This window comes from Haemorhous mexicanus, chromosome 15 (assembly GCF_027477595.1).
Source record: "Haemorhous mexicanus isolate bHaeMex1 chromosome 15, bHaeMex1.pri, whole genome shotgun sequence".
NCBI classification, from domain to species: domain Eukaryota; kingdom Metazoa; phylum Chordata; class Aves; order Passeriformes; family Fringillidae; genus Haemorhous; species Haemorhous mexicanus.
Window position 1 is genome coordinate 7,343,856 of NC_082355.1, and position 19,424 is coordinate 7,363,279.

The 19,424-nt window shown below is 40.6% G+C and overlaps 1 protein-coding gene across 1 annotated transcript in view; it reads left to right on the plus strand.

Annotated features, from left to right (window-relative positions):
- The window catches only part of ADAMTS2 (ADAM metallopeptidase with thrombospondin type 1 motif 2), a 174,656-nt gene that overhangs the window by 51,940 nt on the left and 103,292 nt on the right, over window positions 1-19,424 (plus strand). Inside the window, exon 3 of the mRNA XM_059860002.1 lies at window positions 11,496-11,655. Within this exon, the coding sequence (XP_059715985.1) occupies window positions 11,496-11,655 (160 nt within the window). The remainder of the gene's footprint in view (window positions 1-11,495; window positions 11,656-19,424) is intronic.

Below are 19,424 nucleotides of genomic sequence, written 5' to 3' on the forward strand. Positions count from 1 at the left end.
AGAGATGACTTTCAGGTAGTCCTTATTACACCATTAATTGCGTTTCTTTGTCCTTCTCATTCATGTTAAAACAAATATTTAATGTTTTCAGTCTCCTTGCTGAAATGAGGATGGGTTTGAGAGCCTGGTCATTCCCATTCAAATTCTTTGAAACATTTCAGTTAGGTTGTATTTGCAGGCATCCTTCATCCAGTGTTTTCAGTGCAGCTATAGGACTGACTTGTGTAACAACAAAACAATGCCATCTGTCTTGTCTTTTTTTATCCCATATTTAAACACACTTTTTTTCTGTTTTGGTGCTGATTGAGTTTGTAGAGTGAAATGAAAGGAAATATTTATTTAACTTGTTGCAATAGTTGTCCATCCCTCACGTGAGTTGGAAGTAGCTAATTTAGGACTTGTGTGTAGGTTGGTTAAATGTTTCTAACAAAATGTTTTAGTTTTTTGTCAGTGTTATCTTCCTTTTGAGAGGTTCCTGTGCAATCATTCCTTGATCTTCTTGAGCTCTTTCTCCAGGGCTCCTGATACTGCTATCTCTCATCTAAATTGTGTAGCTAGCAGCAAATTCAAAGTGGAAGTGCAAGGGCTATGTTGACCTCCTTTGTAATTTTTCAAACACATTTGGAAATTTGTTGTGAAGCTCAGTGGCTCACTGGTGACATGGTCATAACTCACCACCAGTGTGTCAGTTCACCTGTCTGGTCTGGGATAAGCATGGGTTGGTTGGAACCTCTGTTTTCTGGGGGAGGGATGTTTCCTGTCAGGCCCCCGTGTCGCTACTGGGTACCCTTGGTGCCCTCGGCTGTTTTGCCCTGGGCTGGATGTTTTGTCCTCCTCTAGACAGGACTTAAAGACACAATTGCAATAATTGACTTTAGAGTGAGTGGGGGGATAGATGCAGATTATCTGATTTTTTTTTTTGAAAACTAATTATGATTTTTGCATTTATAGAGGTAGATAACTGGCACCCTTGCTAGAGTGTTTCCTCTGACCCATACTCCCAGCTGTTAGTTCTTGTAACTGTACTTGGACAACTGACTTTGAGAAGTTTTTAAGCAATGTTGTTGGCTCATGAACTACAAATGTTTGGGTTTTTTTCCTCTCTCCCTAGTAATCTAAATTAATAATGTCTATTTCATTATAAAACAATCCCATGCTATTTTAAAGACATCTTTAAGTAAGAAAGCCATATCATTTTGTAGTAGATGTGTAAATTATAGAAACCACCCCACCTCTTAAAGAACTTACTTAATATCTTTTATAGTAATAGTATTGTCCAAATAAACACACACCAGTTGTAAACTTACCAGAATATGTGGTGGTGCTAACCCAGCTCTACTGGTGTGAATACATTAGCCCACTGACATATGGTGTGTAATTTGATTTCTAGTACTTCTGAAAGATTTACAGGCTGACTTATGCTTCTTGCTTTGCCTTTCTTTTCCATACTCTCTTATGTTCCTTTGCAGGCTCCGTTTGACTCAATGTATGTTGTTACCAACTTTCAGCTACCTGAGTGCTGCTGGATATTAATTTCTATTTTTTTTTTTTTTTGAAAACAGACACTTTCAACTTTTGCCTAAGGATATAGGTGCTTTTCCAAAGTAAAACATTACTACCAGTCTACCTTCAACTGCAACACTTGCTACTTTTTCAGCTTTCTACAGTTATTATCTAACTGTGATTTTGTCCTTTAGAGTTTTGTGTGTGATAGTTAAGTCCTTTTGTACTTCCTGGACTATGGTGAAAAGTTTATAGTTACTGGAGTCCTAGTCTAAGCAACAGAGGGAGCATTCTTATTCTTCAATTTGCACAATATTAAATTGTTTTATTAGTAGCTGCAGCCTTGGAGGGAGGAGAGGGGAAAATTATCCGTAAAAACACAAACAGTGAAAACCGTAAAAAATTGAGGTGGTCAAAAAGAGGGAAAGAAAATTTCATGAGCCACACTGTGTTTGACCAGATGTCCATGTGAGGCCTTATCTTGTCTTCAAAACCAGCCAGGCAGGTGATTGTCTTCAGTGTCTGAACTTAACTCATGTTTGATTTTGCTTTTCAAAGGATGTAGATCACCAGGTACTGCCGAGCTCCCTGGGCCTGTTTTGGACTCAGCTGATGTTTATTATTTTTTCCTCTGCAGAAGTCTGCTAAAATGTCTTTGTTATTGTGCAGTGCCTAAACCTTGGTCCTTGAACAGTAGGTACTAGTGCAGTGTGAAAAAAAAGGTGTTTAAAGATTTTTAAGGACAAGTTTTGAGCTGGTTTTTGCATAAGATTGCCTATAATATTGCAGGCTAAAATTTCTTGTCAGAGGTTCTTTTTTTGTTTGTTTCCTGGTATGTCCAAGCTTTTCTCATCAGCAATTCTTATTCTTTCTATGCTTTCAGATCTTGGAGAGTTATCATATGCCTCCCTTCATCTTTGTCACACAGACAAATAGTGCACATTAATTCTTTGATTTAATCCTTCTTAATAAGCCTGTTCCTCCAGGGATTAATTATTTTAGTTTTTGTACTGTATCTTGCACTTTGTTGACATCTTGTACTGGGAGCCTACAGCTGAGTGCAGTATAAAATTGAAAGCTCATCTCTCATTAGGTTTTCATGTTCTCATTTGAAAAACTGTTTTCCAGGTCCATTTCTCCAACACAGGGCAAGAGAAAGAAGGTTAAAATAAGCCTGACTATAAGATGTGGAAAGAAAAACAAGCCACAGTTGCAGCAAGCTTTTGTTACTTTTGTTTTCCTGCACCCTTACGGGCATGCTGTTAGAGGTAAAGCTGGCATTTAGCAGAGAAGGACCCTGTCTGATTTCCAAGCCACGAATCCAGACCTGTGGCTGGCTTTGGGTTATGAGCTTTTGCATGGAACAGTATGAAGTGTGTGTGAGATAAGATGCTCTCTCCCAGCTGGGAGTTTTTACCTGCTGAGGGTCTTTCCTTGTGGTAGCAAATGTCAGAGGCTGCAGCCCAGGGGCACTGGGTTCTGCCAAGGGGCTGCCCAGGGCAGGGATTTTGGGGTGAGCTCCCTGCACCTGCCCGTGCTGTGGCTGTGTGGGCACTGGGGCTGCTGTGCCTCTGTGGGTGGGGTGGCACTGGGAGGAGCAGGAGATGGGAATGGCCAGGGCCAGGGCTGGCTCCTGGTGCCCTGCAGCTGCTGCTCTGCAGTTCACATGCTCCTCTGGATGTGTAATGCTGCTGCAGAACATCTTCCTAAGCGAAGAGCCAGGACTTTTATAAGATAATTTGGAATTACTTTAAATGCTGGGTTTCCACTCAGATTAATTTAATATATTGATTTTTTTTTCTTTTTTAATACAGTAAACCTTTTTCTGCAGTTTTCTGTGGTCTGGATCTTTTTATCTTGTTTACCATAGCAAAGCCCTGGACTCTCTTTCCTACCCATTAATGGATGTGTTCCAGCCCTGCTGCAGACAGTTTTTGGGAGGCTGCAGTGATGCTTTGATAAAAAGCCTTTGGCCTGTCTTATATAGAATATGAGACTAAACTGCTTTAGTATTTACAAAGCCATTTATAAATTCTGACCTTGAGACTTATGAACGTGACAACCATTGACTTAAGTGGGTGGTGATTTGTGCCTTAAGCAAATATATTTTTGAAAAGAAACTTGTGTAGCAACTGTCCATTTTTTGAGGGTTTGAGCTGAGGAGCTTTCCAGTTGGACTTATTTTGTTTTCTTGCAGAATGTCAATTAAGTTTTATTGCTGAGGGTAGGACTCAACTATGTGTTTTGTCAGTGTCCTCAGAAAAGCCTTATTTCAAATGGTTCTGTGTGTCAAAATTGGGAAAGTTAATCTTTTTGAATCTTGCTGTTAGCAAATTCGTGGACTTGATATTCATGCTTTCCCTCCCTGAAAGATTAAAGTTGAGAAACTCTGTTTCAGGGCACTGCAATTACCATTCCCTGCTTGCAACAACAGCAATCAAGTTTACAATCCCCTGAGTCTGCAAGATCTGCCACATTTATCATTTTCATTCTTAACAGCTATTTAATAACTCACCTCTTTCCCACTCGGAATTACACATACCTATGGGCATCAAGCCTAGAGAATTTCCAAAATGTTCTTGCTTATGCATTATTTTAGCTAAAGGAACTGCTTGTCTCTGAAAAGCTACACAATTGTAACACTTTTGCAGCTGGGCTCATTGGAGATGAGGCTGGTGGAGGTATCTGAAAGGTGGAAGCCAACCTGGCAGAGGTGCCAGGCTATTTCCTGTACAGCAGCTGCAGGGAGATCTGCTCTGAATTTGCCTGCTTCAGAGCCCTTTCTACTTTTGCTGGCTGTGTTCTGCAAAAGGAGTATCTGTGGCAAATAATGAAAGTTCTGGGTTTGTACATTACCTAAACTTGTTGAAAATGAGATTTATCTCTGAGGATTCATAGGTGAGTGGCTGCCAGGGCAGGGCAGGTCATGGGGGACAGAGGCAGGAGATTTTACTGGAGGGAAGTGCTTGGAGCTGTGCCTGGTCTGCTGCTGCTGCTGGCCCTGGGCAGGCGCTGAGTGACAGAGGTGAGAATTTGGTGATTTTCTTGTAAAGGCAGAGAAGTTGAAAGCAGTGTTTTTAACATTGCTCACTGGTGAAAGCCAGGCCCTTTGGCCAGGACCTTTGTCTTGAAATCTGCTGGCATTGCTTTGTGAAATCACTTTAATTGTGTCTGTTTTCTCAATGCTTCACTGAGAGTGAGACACAGTCTGTCTCACTATTGTGTCCCTTAAAAACCATAGAAAACCCTTCTGAGTTCCTAAAATGAATTATACCATAAAACTGCAAGATTTGGGTCCACATTCCCATCAGTTATAAACTAATGCAGCTCTCTTAACTCCAGGTTATATTGGCTCAGATTTGTCCCCCTGCTGTTATCAATCACACCTGCAATTGTGCAGTGACTAAGCTATGCTCTGGGAACAAAATTTTATTTTTGGTAGCAGTGGAAGTCTGTAGATGCATGAATGGATGGATACCCATCCTCCCTTGAGCAACAAGGACTGTAGAAAGGAGCCTGTCATCAAAGAGTTCTTAGTAGCAGTAATTCCTGTATGGTGCTATTCATTAGTAGATCTCAAAGTGCACTGAAAATGTGACCTTACCTCCATGCAGAGAATAAATGGGGGCCCTAAGGGACACACAGCTTCCATAGGGTGACCCAGAAGGCTCTGCCTTGCTGTCAGTCTGGCTGTGTAATTCTTATGTGTACCAATAATTATTCACCCCTTTTTTTTTTTTTTTTTTGAGAATATGTAAAAATAACATGACTTAACTGCAAACCAAATTGAAAAAAAAGCTGAAAAATACTAACAGTAACAAAATTATATATGATCAATTAGAAACCTTCTTCCCCATCCAGTCTGGGCCTGAATAGATCAATGTAGATTGAGGGCAGCAGGACCATGCAGCACAGTAAATGCCAGTGTGTTCCAAATATTTGCCACAGTTCCTTCAGTACCTCCTTTCACTGTAAAGGAAAATGAATTTCCAGCACTGCACAATTCTACCTCTGCAATGCTTCACTAGTTGAAGGAATGTTCCTAAAGCATCAAATGCAAATATGACACATGAAAGGTTTTGGGTTTTTTTTTCATTGTTATCTACATGAATTAAGCTGAACGGAAGTAAAATTCCAAACTCACCCATTCCTGAATCAATGTACTGTGTGATTGGGAATGAACACATCACACAAGGGAAAATACTAAGAGATCTCACGTGGGCAGGGAGGAGTTTGGGAGGTCTGTGTCATGTCCACAGCTCTGTCTCAACTTCCTGGGTGAACTTGCTCCAGTCACTGGAGGTCCTGGTGCACCAGGTCCATTCCATTGTAACTGAGCAAAGAGTGTTTCTGTACTTGGCTTTCGTGTTAGGAAGATACATCTGTTGCCTGAAAAAGCGTGTTCCTGTGGCTCTAAGACCTAGAGAAGGATCATGAAAGTAACATGTGGGATTTGCTTGCAAATTCTCTGCTCTGTTAGTGCCACTTTGGTCAGTTATAGAGAAATGTGTTTTTAGGTAAAACCATGTTGATATAAACATGGCATAAGACTTTGTCCAATATCTTGTCCTGAAAATATAGATATTTTCCCTTTCAAGTCATCAACAGAGTATTTTTGGCAATTCTACGTTTAAATGCAAGTCTTTCTCAGATTCTCTGTGAATTGATTGTTGGGAGAATCCCATATTGCCAGTTTCCATCTGGAGTGTTCACTGGCATTGCAGGGAGTGCAAGCTCATAATCCAGGCACTGAGGGTAAATATCGGAGAGTTTGTACATTGCTTTTGTCTCAAGAAAATAGCCTGTATTTCAAGACTGTATTTGGGATTTCTTAACATGCAGGTATGTAATTTGGCTAGTTACCTCAGAATCAAATACTCAAAAAAATTAGATCTTTCTCTATTTACAAATGCCATTTCTAAGAGTATCTGAAACACTGTTTTTCTAGGTTACTGACTTAATTAATTAACCAATTACGTGGATTTAAAAAAAATATTAATTTCAGGTTTGTTCACATTTATCCTCCTATCTATAGCATGTAGTCAGAGATTGGGATGTAAATCTGCCTTTTTATGGCAATGAGAAGCTTTGTAAATCTGTACTAACGAGGAAGAAAATGAACATTAATTAAAGTCCTGGTTTCAGGATGGGCTGAGGCTCTGGAGTCCTGAAGCAGCCGCTGGATGGGTTACTTCATTACAGCCCAGAACCAGGAGCTGTGATCTGCATGCAATGAGGAGACAATTAAGATGCTCACCAAGTGCAGAGCCAGAGAGACATTTAATTCTCCACAGGAGCTCACGCTCCAAAACCTGGAGTTTTCTGTAGATCTAAATATGCCAGGCAGTTTTTCTGTCAAATTAGGCTTCTGAAGAATCTCTTTAGAAATGCAGGAGGGGCTGGGGGCGTTGAGGAGATGGGAGAAGAAACCTGCTGTTCAGCTGAGCTCTGTGCTGTGGTGGCAAAGCTCTGGCAGGTCTCCTGGGCTGGAGAGCAGATCTTCGTCATGTAGGATGGGATTAGTGTCATTAACCTGGGCAGAAAGCCCATGTGACTGTGGCCATTGCCAGTGCATGTAGATCCTTTGGTCCTTGAAAGCCTTGGGAGGAGCTCTCCAGGGATTCGCAGGAGCCCTGTTACTCTCAAAAGAGATTAGTGGAACTCTAGACCCCAACTCCCTGTGATCCACAAATGGACTCATTTGTGGCTTATCAGTGTAATTTGTGTCATAATTAGACAGGACGTTCAGTCTTCCATGTGGATTTTTTTCTGTGTGGCTTTCACTTCTAAATAACCGTCTTGCTAACCTTATCAGAGGTTTTGATTCTCTGAACTGCCGTTTCCTTTTGATTAAGTGTTTTCTGCTCTGGTTTTAATGCATATTAATGAGTGTCAAGCAGTGCTTGACTTGAGTAATTTGCAGCTGGGATCTATAAGCCCTTGCAAGGAAGGCCTGGGGATGTCCCGCTTTGGGAAATAGTGGGATATTGTAGGCTCTTTGCTACAATTTGGTGCATTTCAAAGGCAAACACTTTTTCTATTAATTTATGTTTTCATTAGTCACAGGACACAATCACGGCTGCCATCATCAATATTCCTATATTCAGCTTAGTTTCAAGTTAAAAGTCCCAGAAGAGGAAGAGGTAAGAGCTTAGCAATTTTTCCAGAATTGGATTTCCTTTCCATGGAGATGCACAATTCCATGCCTGGAATTATGGATTGCATAGTGTGTATGTGGCTGCAGGGTGATAGAGCAGGGTGATCACTCCTAATCCATAATGCCTGGAAGTACAACATTCCTGGGTGGTGAGCAGTATAGGACAGAAAAACACTACAATACTACTTTTAAGCTCTTAGTTTGTGAAAGCCCCTGCTGTGATTCTGTTCAGAACTTTTGGGGAATGGGCAATTGAAAGGCTTAAATCTGTTTTCACATCTTGTGGAGTAAATGTCCAGATGACGCCTGTGCAAGGATTTTCTGAAGCCCTTCCAGTCGAAGGGAAGGCACAGGTGTGCTCAAACAATACAGCATTTCTATCTTAGTCATCCAGAGGCATTCTCCATGATATTGCAGCAACCTGAAAGGCTCTCTGTTGTCATCACAAACTTGGTGGTTGACTGACAGTGGTCTTGGCATGGTGGACTGGCACAGAGGTGATGGCAGCTGTGGAAAAGAACAGGACTGGTGAAGGATGTGGCCAAACCCCTGCTGCCTTGTTTGCTGCCCTACTGCTTGCTTGGCTGTGCACAACACTGGTGTTGAGATGATGACTAAAAGCAATCTCCCTTTCATGGTGGCTTTTTGAGGGTGTTCTCAGTACTATCAGAAAAAAATGCATTAGGCGATTCATCTTGAGCTTTTCATGTTCAAAGCATTTGACCAAAAAAAAACCCCAAATCAGGCCTTGCAATTATCCTGCAAGATTGTTGTTATGCTGGTTCAGAGGTGGAAAAATGGAAGTAAAGAGGTTGAATGTCTTGCTCAAAGCAGTAAGGAAATGTGTGGTGGAGACTTTCAGGAGCCCCACATATTTCTTAATGAATCATTTATAGCTGTGGTCATTATTAGACAGATGACTTGAACTGTGGATTGCTGTAGGAACTCTGCCTTGCTGTTTAAATGAATTTTCTTCTTAAAGTCTGAAATAGCCATTCTTTCTTGTTTTATTTTATTTTATGACAATATGTTGGTTAAATCAAAGAGTGTGTAAGACATGCAATATATAAAAATAAAAAAAATTTACAGTTCAAACATACATTCTTTCCTAATAATTCTGATCAAAAATAATTGTTGGGTTTCTCAGCACTAAAAGAAAAGATAAATTTTAGTGTAGTCCAAGATTAAAATGAGAAAAAGAACATTCAGCCATGCAGCCAGGAGTTGGGCTCTGATGGTCCTTGGGGGTCCTTCCAACCCAGGAGTTTCTGATTCTGTATTTGAAGGTTGAATTCCTTCCTTTCTACACCCCTACAGAAGCAGGGGGGATACTGCCATGGGGATGTGTAGAGTGGTGTTCTGTCCATCCAAGAAGCAGAGTGGGGAATGAGAGCACCTGATGTTGTCCTGCTCTTTGGCAGCTTCCAGTGCCACATGAATTTCCCTGCACAAAAAAAGGCCAATACCAGGCACAATGATCTGCAGAAAATGTCAGTGTTGAAGCACTGTTTTATGTCTTGGGATCCAGCATTCAAATATCTCTTTCTGTTTAGTCTTACAGCCTGTCCCAGGGTGTCACCTTCACCTTCTAAGAGAGGAGAATTCACTCTGACCAAGAGTTTTCATTTCCAAAAGGCCATCGTACCCTGGAAGCTAAAGTTCACCTATAAGAGTTGTTCCTCTGTCCAATCAGTTCAACTACTGATTGCAGACATTGTTTCTCTGTTAATTTTCTTAGAGGAGCTAAATTCCTCCAAGCTCCCATCAGTACTCCCTGCTGCACACAATGTACAGCAGCATTTCCCCTGTATCCTGAATTATGGTCTGCATTCCAAACTAAGGTCTGGCATTAGCTGCTTAATTAATATTAGGCTTAATGTATCCAAAAATACATAAGAACATGTGCACAACCATGGTGCTTTTTTCACTTGCAAAAACCAAAATCACATATTTTTCACATGTCACAGTCAAACTCTCAGTGTATTTCTCCTGGTTGTAGTATGGTGTGTGCATCATACTCTCTGCTGTTGAACTTGCAAATGCTTGTTCCTTCTTGATGTTTAATTGTGCATTTATCATAAAAAGATTTCCAAATTTCTGGATATAATATTTAATATCCAGAAGAACTGTGTGTGTTATGTAGTTAGAATAACATTAAAAGGAGAGTAACATCAAGTCTGAATTTTTCATGCATTCCCCTTTACAGTGAAAGATCAGTTGCTGTCTCTTTGGGTTCAGCACTTATTTTCTTGGTTGTCTTGACTTCCTTAAGCTGCTGAGCTTGTCTCACCTTTTCTGTGTCTGATGTAGAATTTAAATTAGTTAAGAAGAAACAGGACTTCAGATTCAGTTTCCTCTATACAGACAGGATGGCATCAGCTCAAATTGCTTTGATAAAATTTTGCTTCTTTAATCCTTCCTCTCCAATCTGTTTTTGTATACATTATATATACGAATTCTGGGACTGGAAATCTTGCCTAATGTAAGTTAAGACATGACAAATGAACCTGACATTTTTCCAAGGAGGGAACCAGTGAACATACTGTATTTATAGCAGTAGGAATGTAGTTTGTTGCTTGTAGGAGAAAAATACGTGCTATATGAGAACTTTGGTGCTGGAATATGATAAGTGTGCTTAGATGGGTTTGTTTCAAGTGAGAATACTGGGTTCAAAGGAGACAAACTGGTTCCCCTGGAAGCCTGAGGTAAGGCTTCACTGAACAGGAGATTTAGGCTCCCAGAAGCCAGATAGCAAGATGGAGAGTGTCACAGTGCAAATTAGAAACTGCAGTGTCCCCAGGATTGTCTCTGGGCAGAGTGGGAAAAAATGTGATGAAGGAGCTTCTGAAGGCTGGATCTGGACCAGTTTCAGTCGTGTTAATAGTAAGACTTTGCCTGCAAGCTAAGAGTTCAGTAGCTGAAGTTCTCAAACACAGATGTGCAAACAGGCAGAAAAAATTGATTCACTCTGGCTGCTGTGACGTCCTGCAGTTGGGCAGGACTGCAAGAGGAGACAAGCCCAGGTGATCCAGGTGCCCAAGTTGTTTCACCTGCATAAAGATGATGGAAAGTCCTTTTCTTTTTTAAAGCTTTCAGTCTTTATGAAGGTTTTCCTTGAATGCAATGAGAATTGATTGGATGATGTTCCTTTGGCGTGCTTTGTAGAAGTGCAAATTATTATTTTCATACCAGGGTATCTGGTCCAGTCTGAATAAATTGGGGTTTTTTTTTAACAATGCATTCCTGACACTCAAACTAGTAGTGGCTAATTCTTGAAAGATTATTTTGTTGGCTTTGGGAACAAAATAATCACAGGGAATAATAATAATCTCAGGGAAAATAATCACAAAGCTTAGCTGCCTGAATGTAAGATGCAGTATTTTTCTGTCTTGCTTTTGGACAGAAAGGCTGACTCTTCAACTTTTGACTGTTGAAGTGCATATCAGCTTATGGCACTGATCTGATCCTTTATTAAGCAGAAGTAGTAGACACTGGAGTGGTCTGGGCCTGATGGATATCTAAGGTCATTGTAACTTCCATGTAGATGTTTTTTAACGGAGAGGGTGATTTCCTAGACAGATTCTTAGACCTATACTTGGCTCGTGTGGCTCAAGGAGAAATCCTTTTGGTTCAGAGTTGTACCTTTTGTCCTTTCTTGTCAAGCTGGGAAAACGATGCTTTGTTTTGCTCTAATAAAGAATTCACCTGCTTTCCTCTCTGCATCCTAATTGCTCTCTAGAGAGCACTAAAGTGTGCTTAGGCATATTGTAACTGCTCACAGTGCCTGCTGTACGTGCAGTAATGCAAAGCGTTCCCTCTCTGCCCTGTGCTGCAGGCTGGCATGATTCGCACGGACAAGGACGAGTTCTTCATCGAACCTCTGGAGAGGGGCGCCCAGGAGGAGGAGGAGGAAGGAGGCAGAACACATGTGGTCTATCGCAGGGCAGCTGCCAGGAAGCAGCTTCCTGGTGAGAACGTGGATACTGTGTACAAAGGTAAGGCGGGCTCTGGGGTGAGGTGCAGCTGAAGGCACCAAGCCAGTGTCATCTGCTACCTCTGGCTTTTTTATCCTTCGAAGTGGAAATGTCCTCTCCCTCCAAGGAGGGAAAAGTAGGCAACATGTTGAATATTTTTCTATGGGCTAAGCAAACACTGAAAACCATCTCTGGGATGGTGGCACTGTCTTTGCCTTGAAGAGTTTCCTTGGCTTCAGAGATGGCCAACATAAAGTCGTGTGTCCCCCAAAGCCCTGGGTCAGAGCAGAGGAAGGGGATGGTGGGTGACAGCAGTGCAGAGCTGGCTGTGGCTGCTGGGACAGGTGGCAGTGCTGGCTTTGCAAAGGCTGTGTTGGAAGGCTGCAAGCAGGACACTGAGGCTGGCATGGTACATGGGCTTCATTGACAGTGTCTTCACTGGGATGCATTAGTCCCAAAATGAAAATAAAGGGTATCTCCAGTATGAACACAAACTTTCTGGATTTATTTATGTGTTGCCAAGTGTGGTATATAATGTACTAAGCATGTGATAGACAGTGATGGAATAGCAAGAATTAAATATAAACACCCATTCTGTGTAGTGTTTTCTGTTTCTCTGATAACTGCCTGGTTATTGCACCTTTTTTTCTGAATAAATAAGGGATGCAAATCTGCTAAGAGGATGTTTTGACAGCTGATGTTAACACTGAAATTAACTGGGTCATTTGAGTGGAAACAACAAAATAGCTACATTTTTGTTCCAAATGTGTGTACCAAACTGCAGAGTTGTTTGTCACTCATACCCTAGTATTATCTTATTTCAGTACAGTGGGGTTTCAAGTATAGGAAGGAAGGAACAGAGGGCCACAGGGATGAGACACTGAAATTTTGGCCCCATGAGCAGTATAAATTTCTCACTGTTCAGGTTGGAACAAGGATTAAAAAGAAAGCAAACAATATCATTCAACCAGTTTTTTTCTTCTCGACTTTGGAAAAGACCTGAGACTTTTATGACTGACACAGTGCTTTGGTGAGTTCTTGTTGCCTTTGTACTCACTGTGGAGCAGATCTGGGTAATGCAGGAGTCTGAGTGCCACAGTCCCAGAAGGGTTGGATAGTAGGTATGGTGGAAGTTGCTCTATTAGAGAATGTTTATAAAATTATTGCATGTTGGAAAATACCAGCAGCTGGCTGTGTTTCCTCTTAAACAAAAGAGACTTGATGTTGCTCACACCTTATGGCAGTATTTTTGGTTTTGGATGGTAAATATTCCTCAGGAGTAGGAGTCTGGTACCCAGAAAAGCACAAATTGTAGATCAGCTCCAGTTACTGGCACCTGGTACCTGCTGGAGGAGGCTCTGTCAGCAGTGGCTGAGATGCAGCCTGTACCTGGCAGCAAATCCACACGCCGTGTCTGATGCCACCAGACTTGGTGTCTGTCACCTCTCCTGTGTCAGGGCTGGAGTTTGTAAACTGTGGTATAGCGCACAAAGTAATCACAGGCACCAGCCAGCACTGTGGGATTGAAAAGCAAAAGGGAGGCTGGGCTGAGAAGTAGCAGTGACCTTGTCTGGTACAGCAGGTGTTGGGGTCAGGTAGGAATGGTTGTGATGTTTCAAATTTTTAAACTAAGAAAAGAATGCTAAGGGCAGTAATCTTCCCTTCTACACCATCACCTTTTGATTTGGAAACTTGGTTTTTGATTTTGGAAAAAAACCCCACTGTTACCAAAAATCAGTAAAAATAAAAACTGTAGTGTAAAGGGGATTTTTTTCCATGAAATTGTCTTTGCCTTTAATAAAAAAATGAACAACCACTGGAAAATGGTTTGTTCTCTACTTTTTTTTTTAATTAAACCTGGCTTCCCACCTCTGATTGCCCTAGACAAAAGGCATGGGAGGGATATGCTTTCACAAATTGTAATTTTATTTTCCACTTGGTCTTTTTCCAGAATGCTTTGAGTTTTGGTTAACAAACACCAAAATATTTAGTGATTGGGCATTGATAAGCACACTCTGCTGTGTGTTTCCATAGAGTTCTAAACTGATTGGTGGGCTGAGTTAGGAAATACTTAGTAGGGCACTTTCAGCATGCTGTATCTATTAAAAAAAAAAAAGGTTAACCAAGAGCACTACTCCTCTTTCCAATATCCCTGGAGACAAGTGCATTGTTGCCAAATCCCATAAATTTACATGTGCTGAATTGTAACTCTTGGACTATTTTTAAAGGTCCAGCCTCCAGGAATCTTTTGAATATGTGATGATTTTTTTTCCCTAGGTAAGCTTCTGGTTCTTTTAACTGTTGAAAAAAATGTGTAGTTTCTGGCTATGTAAATATTTTAAGGTAATGCGTGACGAACAAAATTTATGTATTCCATAATTTTTAAAACAGCATCTTTTAAAATCCCATGATATGTTAATTCAATCCCATGATTTGGGAGGGGATTGTGAGTCATGATTTTTGAATGTTTTGGTTTGGATAGATAGATACAAATTCCTTATAAATATTCCTATCTTTGGCACTCTTTTCACAAGAAATAGGACAAGCTGTTCTCTCCTCAGCGAAACAGGAGGTGAAGGAATTGAAAACTCCATGAACTTGGAGTTGAGAGGATCAGCCACCATTTCAAGGTCTTGGGTGTGTAGTAGGCAGTGGCCACACTGGACCTCACAAGACACAAGGGTTTGGGATTTTCTACTAAATGCAGTTATTTTGGAGGTTTGTGTAAGAACTCAATACCCCAAGGCAGTGTGCATCCCCCACAGCTGCCCTGGCAGTGGGACAAAGGGCCCTGAAGCTGGGGACAGCTGAACACCCCAAAAGGCAGCCAGGACTAATGGAAGATCCATTTACTGCTTGGGAGTGAGGATTCAAAAACCAACCTAAAGAAAAAAAATTGCATTTTCCACACCATGGAAGTGAATTCTAAATTATGTCAACAGATGTGGTGAGATGGACCTGACAGCAGGGTTCTTCTAGCATTTTCCATGCACCGTTATCTATCTTTTATATTATAATAAGAAAAACCGAGATTACATCTGTCTGAAAATTGTAAACAAGCAAACCCCACAACCTCCTAAGCCCTGCAGAGATCAAGGTGTACATCTTGTGTTATGAAGGCTCTGCTGACATGCTGGGTTTTGAAAAGTGGAATGTGCTGGGAGAGATCTGCCCTGCCCTGGTTCCAGACTGTGCCAGATTTGCTTCTGCATTTAGGTAAAACGTTATCAGAAGATTGGGAAATGTAACTACTTGTTTTGGCAACCTGAATAATTTGTTTTGACTGGTGTGGGATTATCTGGGGTTTGGGAGAATCGAAGAGTATGGGGTGTAATATTTCTGTCTGGTCTCCTCTCAAACAATGCTATTTGTTAATGTACTGGAAAAATGTAAGCATAATTTTTTAGGCAAGTAATAATCTTCAGCAGAGTAATACTGTGAAAGTCTGTGAGTTCACTACAGATTAGGCTAATTGTTTCAGAAAGAGAAATATTTTCATGTAGTGGCTGAAATATTGCAGGTGTGGTGAGAATAAATCCTGTTTTCTCTGGCAACTGCTATTAGTGCTTGCATACGTATAATAATTTATCTTCCTCTAGATAAAAATAAGCATCATGTTGAACATATTTTAATATTTCCAGTTGAATTCCTTCTTACAAACCTGAGAAATGTTTCTTGATAGCAGTAAAACTACCTACATAATAAAACTGGAATTAAATAAATAAACTAGAGCGGGTTGTTTTTTCTTGAAACTGCTGAGTTTTTGCTTAAATGTTCTTCGAATGTTAACTGAAGAGGTGCTAAGTATTTAATTAAAGGTTATGATGAGGCCTGGAAAGCTGGCTTGATTTTTGCCTCTAAAGCCGACCTGATTATCAGGCTTGTAAGCTTTAATATCACATTTCTCCATCTTAATTACTGTGTCTGTTATGTTGATCAGCTGAAAGGAAATGATTATACTGAAACTTCCTTAAGGTTTGCCTTTTCTCTAAAAAATGTCGTTTAAGTACTGTGCACTGAGTTTTATTGTATTGTATTATTGATGAGAAACAGAAACTCAGCTTTAGTGACAGTTTTATTTACTGTGCAGATGAAAGATGACCTTAGCCAAGAACTGTTTATTACTGATGAAGACAGTAAGGTAACTCCCCAAATGTGCTTAAACCAGAAAGTTTTTGTTTCTCTAAGTGCCAATTAAATCCCTTGGAATGGCCAAACAGAGTCTGACACAAGTCCCATCACGAATAGCTCTGGGCTGACAGGGTGGACAAACCCACAGCTCTGCTGGAGACTTGGGACCCCTTCCCATGGCAATACTTGGGGTTGCTGGAGGTCAGACCTTAGAGGAGCTGTGCCATGGTGCTGAATGATGTGATCATTTCATGTGACCCTCTGATGTACTTCCTGGGGCAAACCTCACCATTTTTTAATTACTTTTTTTGGTACATTTTTCAACTATTTCATTTTATTTTTACATCGAGGTAAAATCATCCCCCTGGCTGCAAGCACATGCCAGTCAGATAAAAAGACAAAAATAATTTACTGCTGCTACTCAATAGCGGTAGCCAACTTCTTTCTGACAGACCCAGACTTCATCAGAGCAGAGCTGGTCCTCAGTCCTCTCACTGGCATCTCCTGGGCCTCCACAATGCAAAAGGACAACATTCTTTGACATTTAGGACCCCTAAAAAGTTAGGGGCCAGTTCAGCAGGGGAGAAATCCATGTAAAATTAAGCTGAAACAACTCCACTCTGGAAGTTTTTTGAAAAAATGAAAGTTAAAAATATGATAAAGTTGTAACAACTCAGTTGCCAGAGTTTTGCAGGTTTTGGAGATGATATTTCAGAGGAAGACTCCTCCATCATAGTCCATCAAACTGTCAGTGCCATTGATTTACTAATGTATTTAAATTACTCTTTAGAAACCAATGTGCATCTGGTGTATATTTTTCTGGATTGCCTGAAATGGCTCAGACTGGCTGCTGGCTGGCTAGCTGCCATTCTAATTTACACAAACTTTCCTGGTTACCTTTGCAGGAGAACAGGAAACTGAAGTTTCTCCAAATCCAATCAATATTTCCTCTCAGCTTGCACTCTTGCTGATTAATTACTGTTCCCTTATTTTGCAGTCAGTAAGACTCTGATGACAATATTTTTTGTCTCCTTCCTACATCATCTGTGCATGATAAATACATCTGTCTTTCTCCCCTGTCTTGGGTTTCCTCTGAATTCCACATTGCAGATTCATGGGGATTTCTGGGAAGAGGAAGATTGAGAATTCAGTGGCAAATCAGCTTTTGATTAAGAAGCAAGGTTAAGCACTCATGGGAAAAACAAATCTCCAGGGAAAATTATCTTAGGCCATGGGATGTCACCCTTCCCAGCCATCTGCATTACAGCTGATCAGGCAATTCTTTGCCAGGCAAATGAGATCCTTGCAGTAATTTTGGGGAAAAATCTAAAGGTTTCTACTTTTACAATAGTGCATCATGTGCAATAGTAAATCATGTGGGATGATCAGGTGAAGGCTAATGAACAGTGCTCTTAAATGTACTGGATGGGAAATGCCAGGAATAGCCTATTTTTCTCCAGAGTTGATGAAGTTTTCTGCTGTGGACTTCCTCAGTGGGTGGCCTTAGCTGGGCCAGAGAAGGGTGTCAGGTGAAAAGTCAACCCTCCCAGTGCTTCTGAGATAGTAATTTTCATTTTGCCTGGAAATAAAGTTATTATGAAATGAATTGAATTGATTTTTTCTCAATATCAGTAATTTTGCTCAGTTTTTTCGATGGGGATGTGCTCATGTAACTACTGCTGTGTGGTGAGGCATATGCATATCAGGACCAAGCAAAGCTGTGTGGGCTACCTTTGCAGGGTGCTTTTTTGAATTTTGGAGTGCTTTGGGAAGTATATTCCATCTTCAAAGGATTTTTCTTTCAATTAAACATCTCCTTTTTCCAGGTGCTTTAAATCACTTCCAGAATTATTGAACATTCATTAAATAATTTCTCATTATTATTTCTTCATTATATCAAATCTGTAGTTGCTGCAGCACCATTTTGTTTCACCATGAACACAAATCCTCTTGTACAGAGGTAAAAATTGGTGGGGTGGCCTGGAGCTGGAGCAGAGCTGCCACCTGGCCCAGGTTCCTGGCACTGAGCTGTCATCTCTCTCTCCCACACACCCCACCAAGCTGAAATAAACTGTTGCTAGACGATCATTATCTTCCTGGAATACAGGAACATAATAATAGTATGTGAAGAAGCTCAGTTTCTGTATTTGTCCCTGTCTTTCTCATTAGGCAGCTTGGGGTCTGTGTAGACTTTGAGGAAACACTTCAGTGCAGGCTCAGCTTTGAGCAGGTACTTAAATCAAATTGATTTCAGTGGGATTCAGGTACATACCTTAGGCTAAATGGATTTTTTATTCTGAATGGGTTTCTGTTGTGGTTATGAGGCAAGTAACTGGAGCAAGTTACTTCCATTCAGATATGCATTGATTAAGGGTGAAGGACTTAATTATTTGTACTTGTTTAAATATAACTGCTTTGCCTGTATTGACAGCTAATATTAAAAATAAAATTAATTTAATTCTCAACTGATGAGTTAATTTTAGCTTCTCTGCTAAATTCAAGCTCTATAAGGCTCTCCAAAATGATTGCTGTGAACAGCTTATAGCTGGAGTTGAATATTACCAAATTTTGCTAAATATAGCAAAATGATAATAAAGCTGATATTGGCCTATAAAACAAGTTTCCAGTTCTCATATGAATACTCCTGTAAAATTTTTGTAAACAGCTTTGATGGAAGTATTGAGAAAGCACTCATTTTATTTTTCTCATCCTTCTATCAGCTAATCCTTCTATCCTTCTTTCACATCCTAAATTCAGCTTTTGGGGAGTGTGAAACTGAGGTTGATTAATCACTTGTTTGTGTTTACATTTAGTCAACGCTTGCTTATAAAGACAAAACATTTTCAGCAGATTTATTAAAGTTCATTTTTGTGAACTTCCTTCTAATATCCATTGACCTCACAATCCTTAATGGATTTAGCCTCTCAGTCTCCTGGGAGGAAAGAGAGATCAAAATATTTGCCTTTTGGACAAGGGTGACATAAACCTTTTTTTCACTGCAAGCTGACCCTGTGCCTTGCTCGTAAAAGCCCTGTGGAAGGGCAGAGTTCACTGGAGCAGCAGTTGGGAAGTCAGACTTTGCCTGCAGAAGCCCAGCCAGAGCTCTCATGTGTGAGGGTGTGCAGCCGCCCACAGGCGTGTGGGGAGGTTTGCCTTATGAAAATGTATGTGGACACCCACAAGGTTTTTGCAATTTCACATTTACTGGTATGTTTTTCTGTGAAGTGTCATCCCGTTGTGGTTTGTTTATTTACAAGCTGTGTTCGTGTTGTCCAACCTGCTGAGAAAAACAGAGGATGGAGAGGATCCAGCGGGTCCTGCCAGGCTCAAAGAGGGAGAAACTTGTTCACAGAAAGACCTTAATAGTCTGCCCTGACAAACTGAAAGTGTTCTGCAACTCGTATCTCTGTTTAGGAAATGGATTCTGACAGTGAGAATTCAAAACTATGGGTAGCATGTAGTGTTTGCTGTTTTGTACCATGGGATTCAAACTCTGTGTTTAATAACAATACACAAAATAGCATCTGGTAGGCACCACTAAAATAAACTCTAAGTATAAAATGCTGATAAGTGTTTTCAGTTTAAAATGTTTTTTGACAAAAAGTGGCGTAAATTCATCTGCTGTCCATGATGATGATGCAGTGGTTTGATGAGGCTGA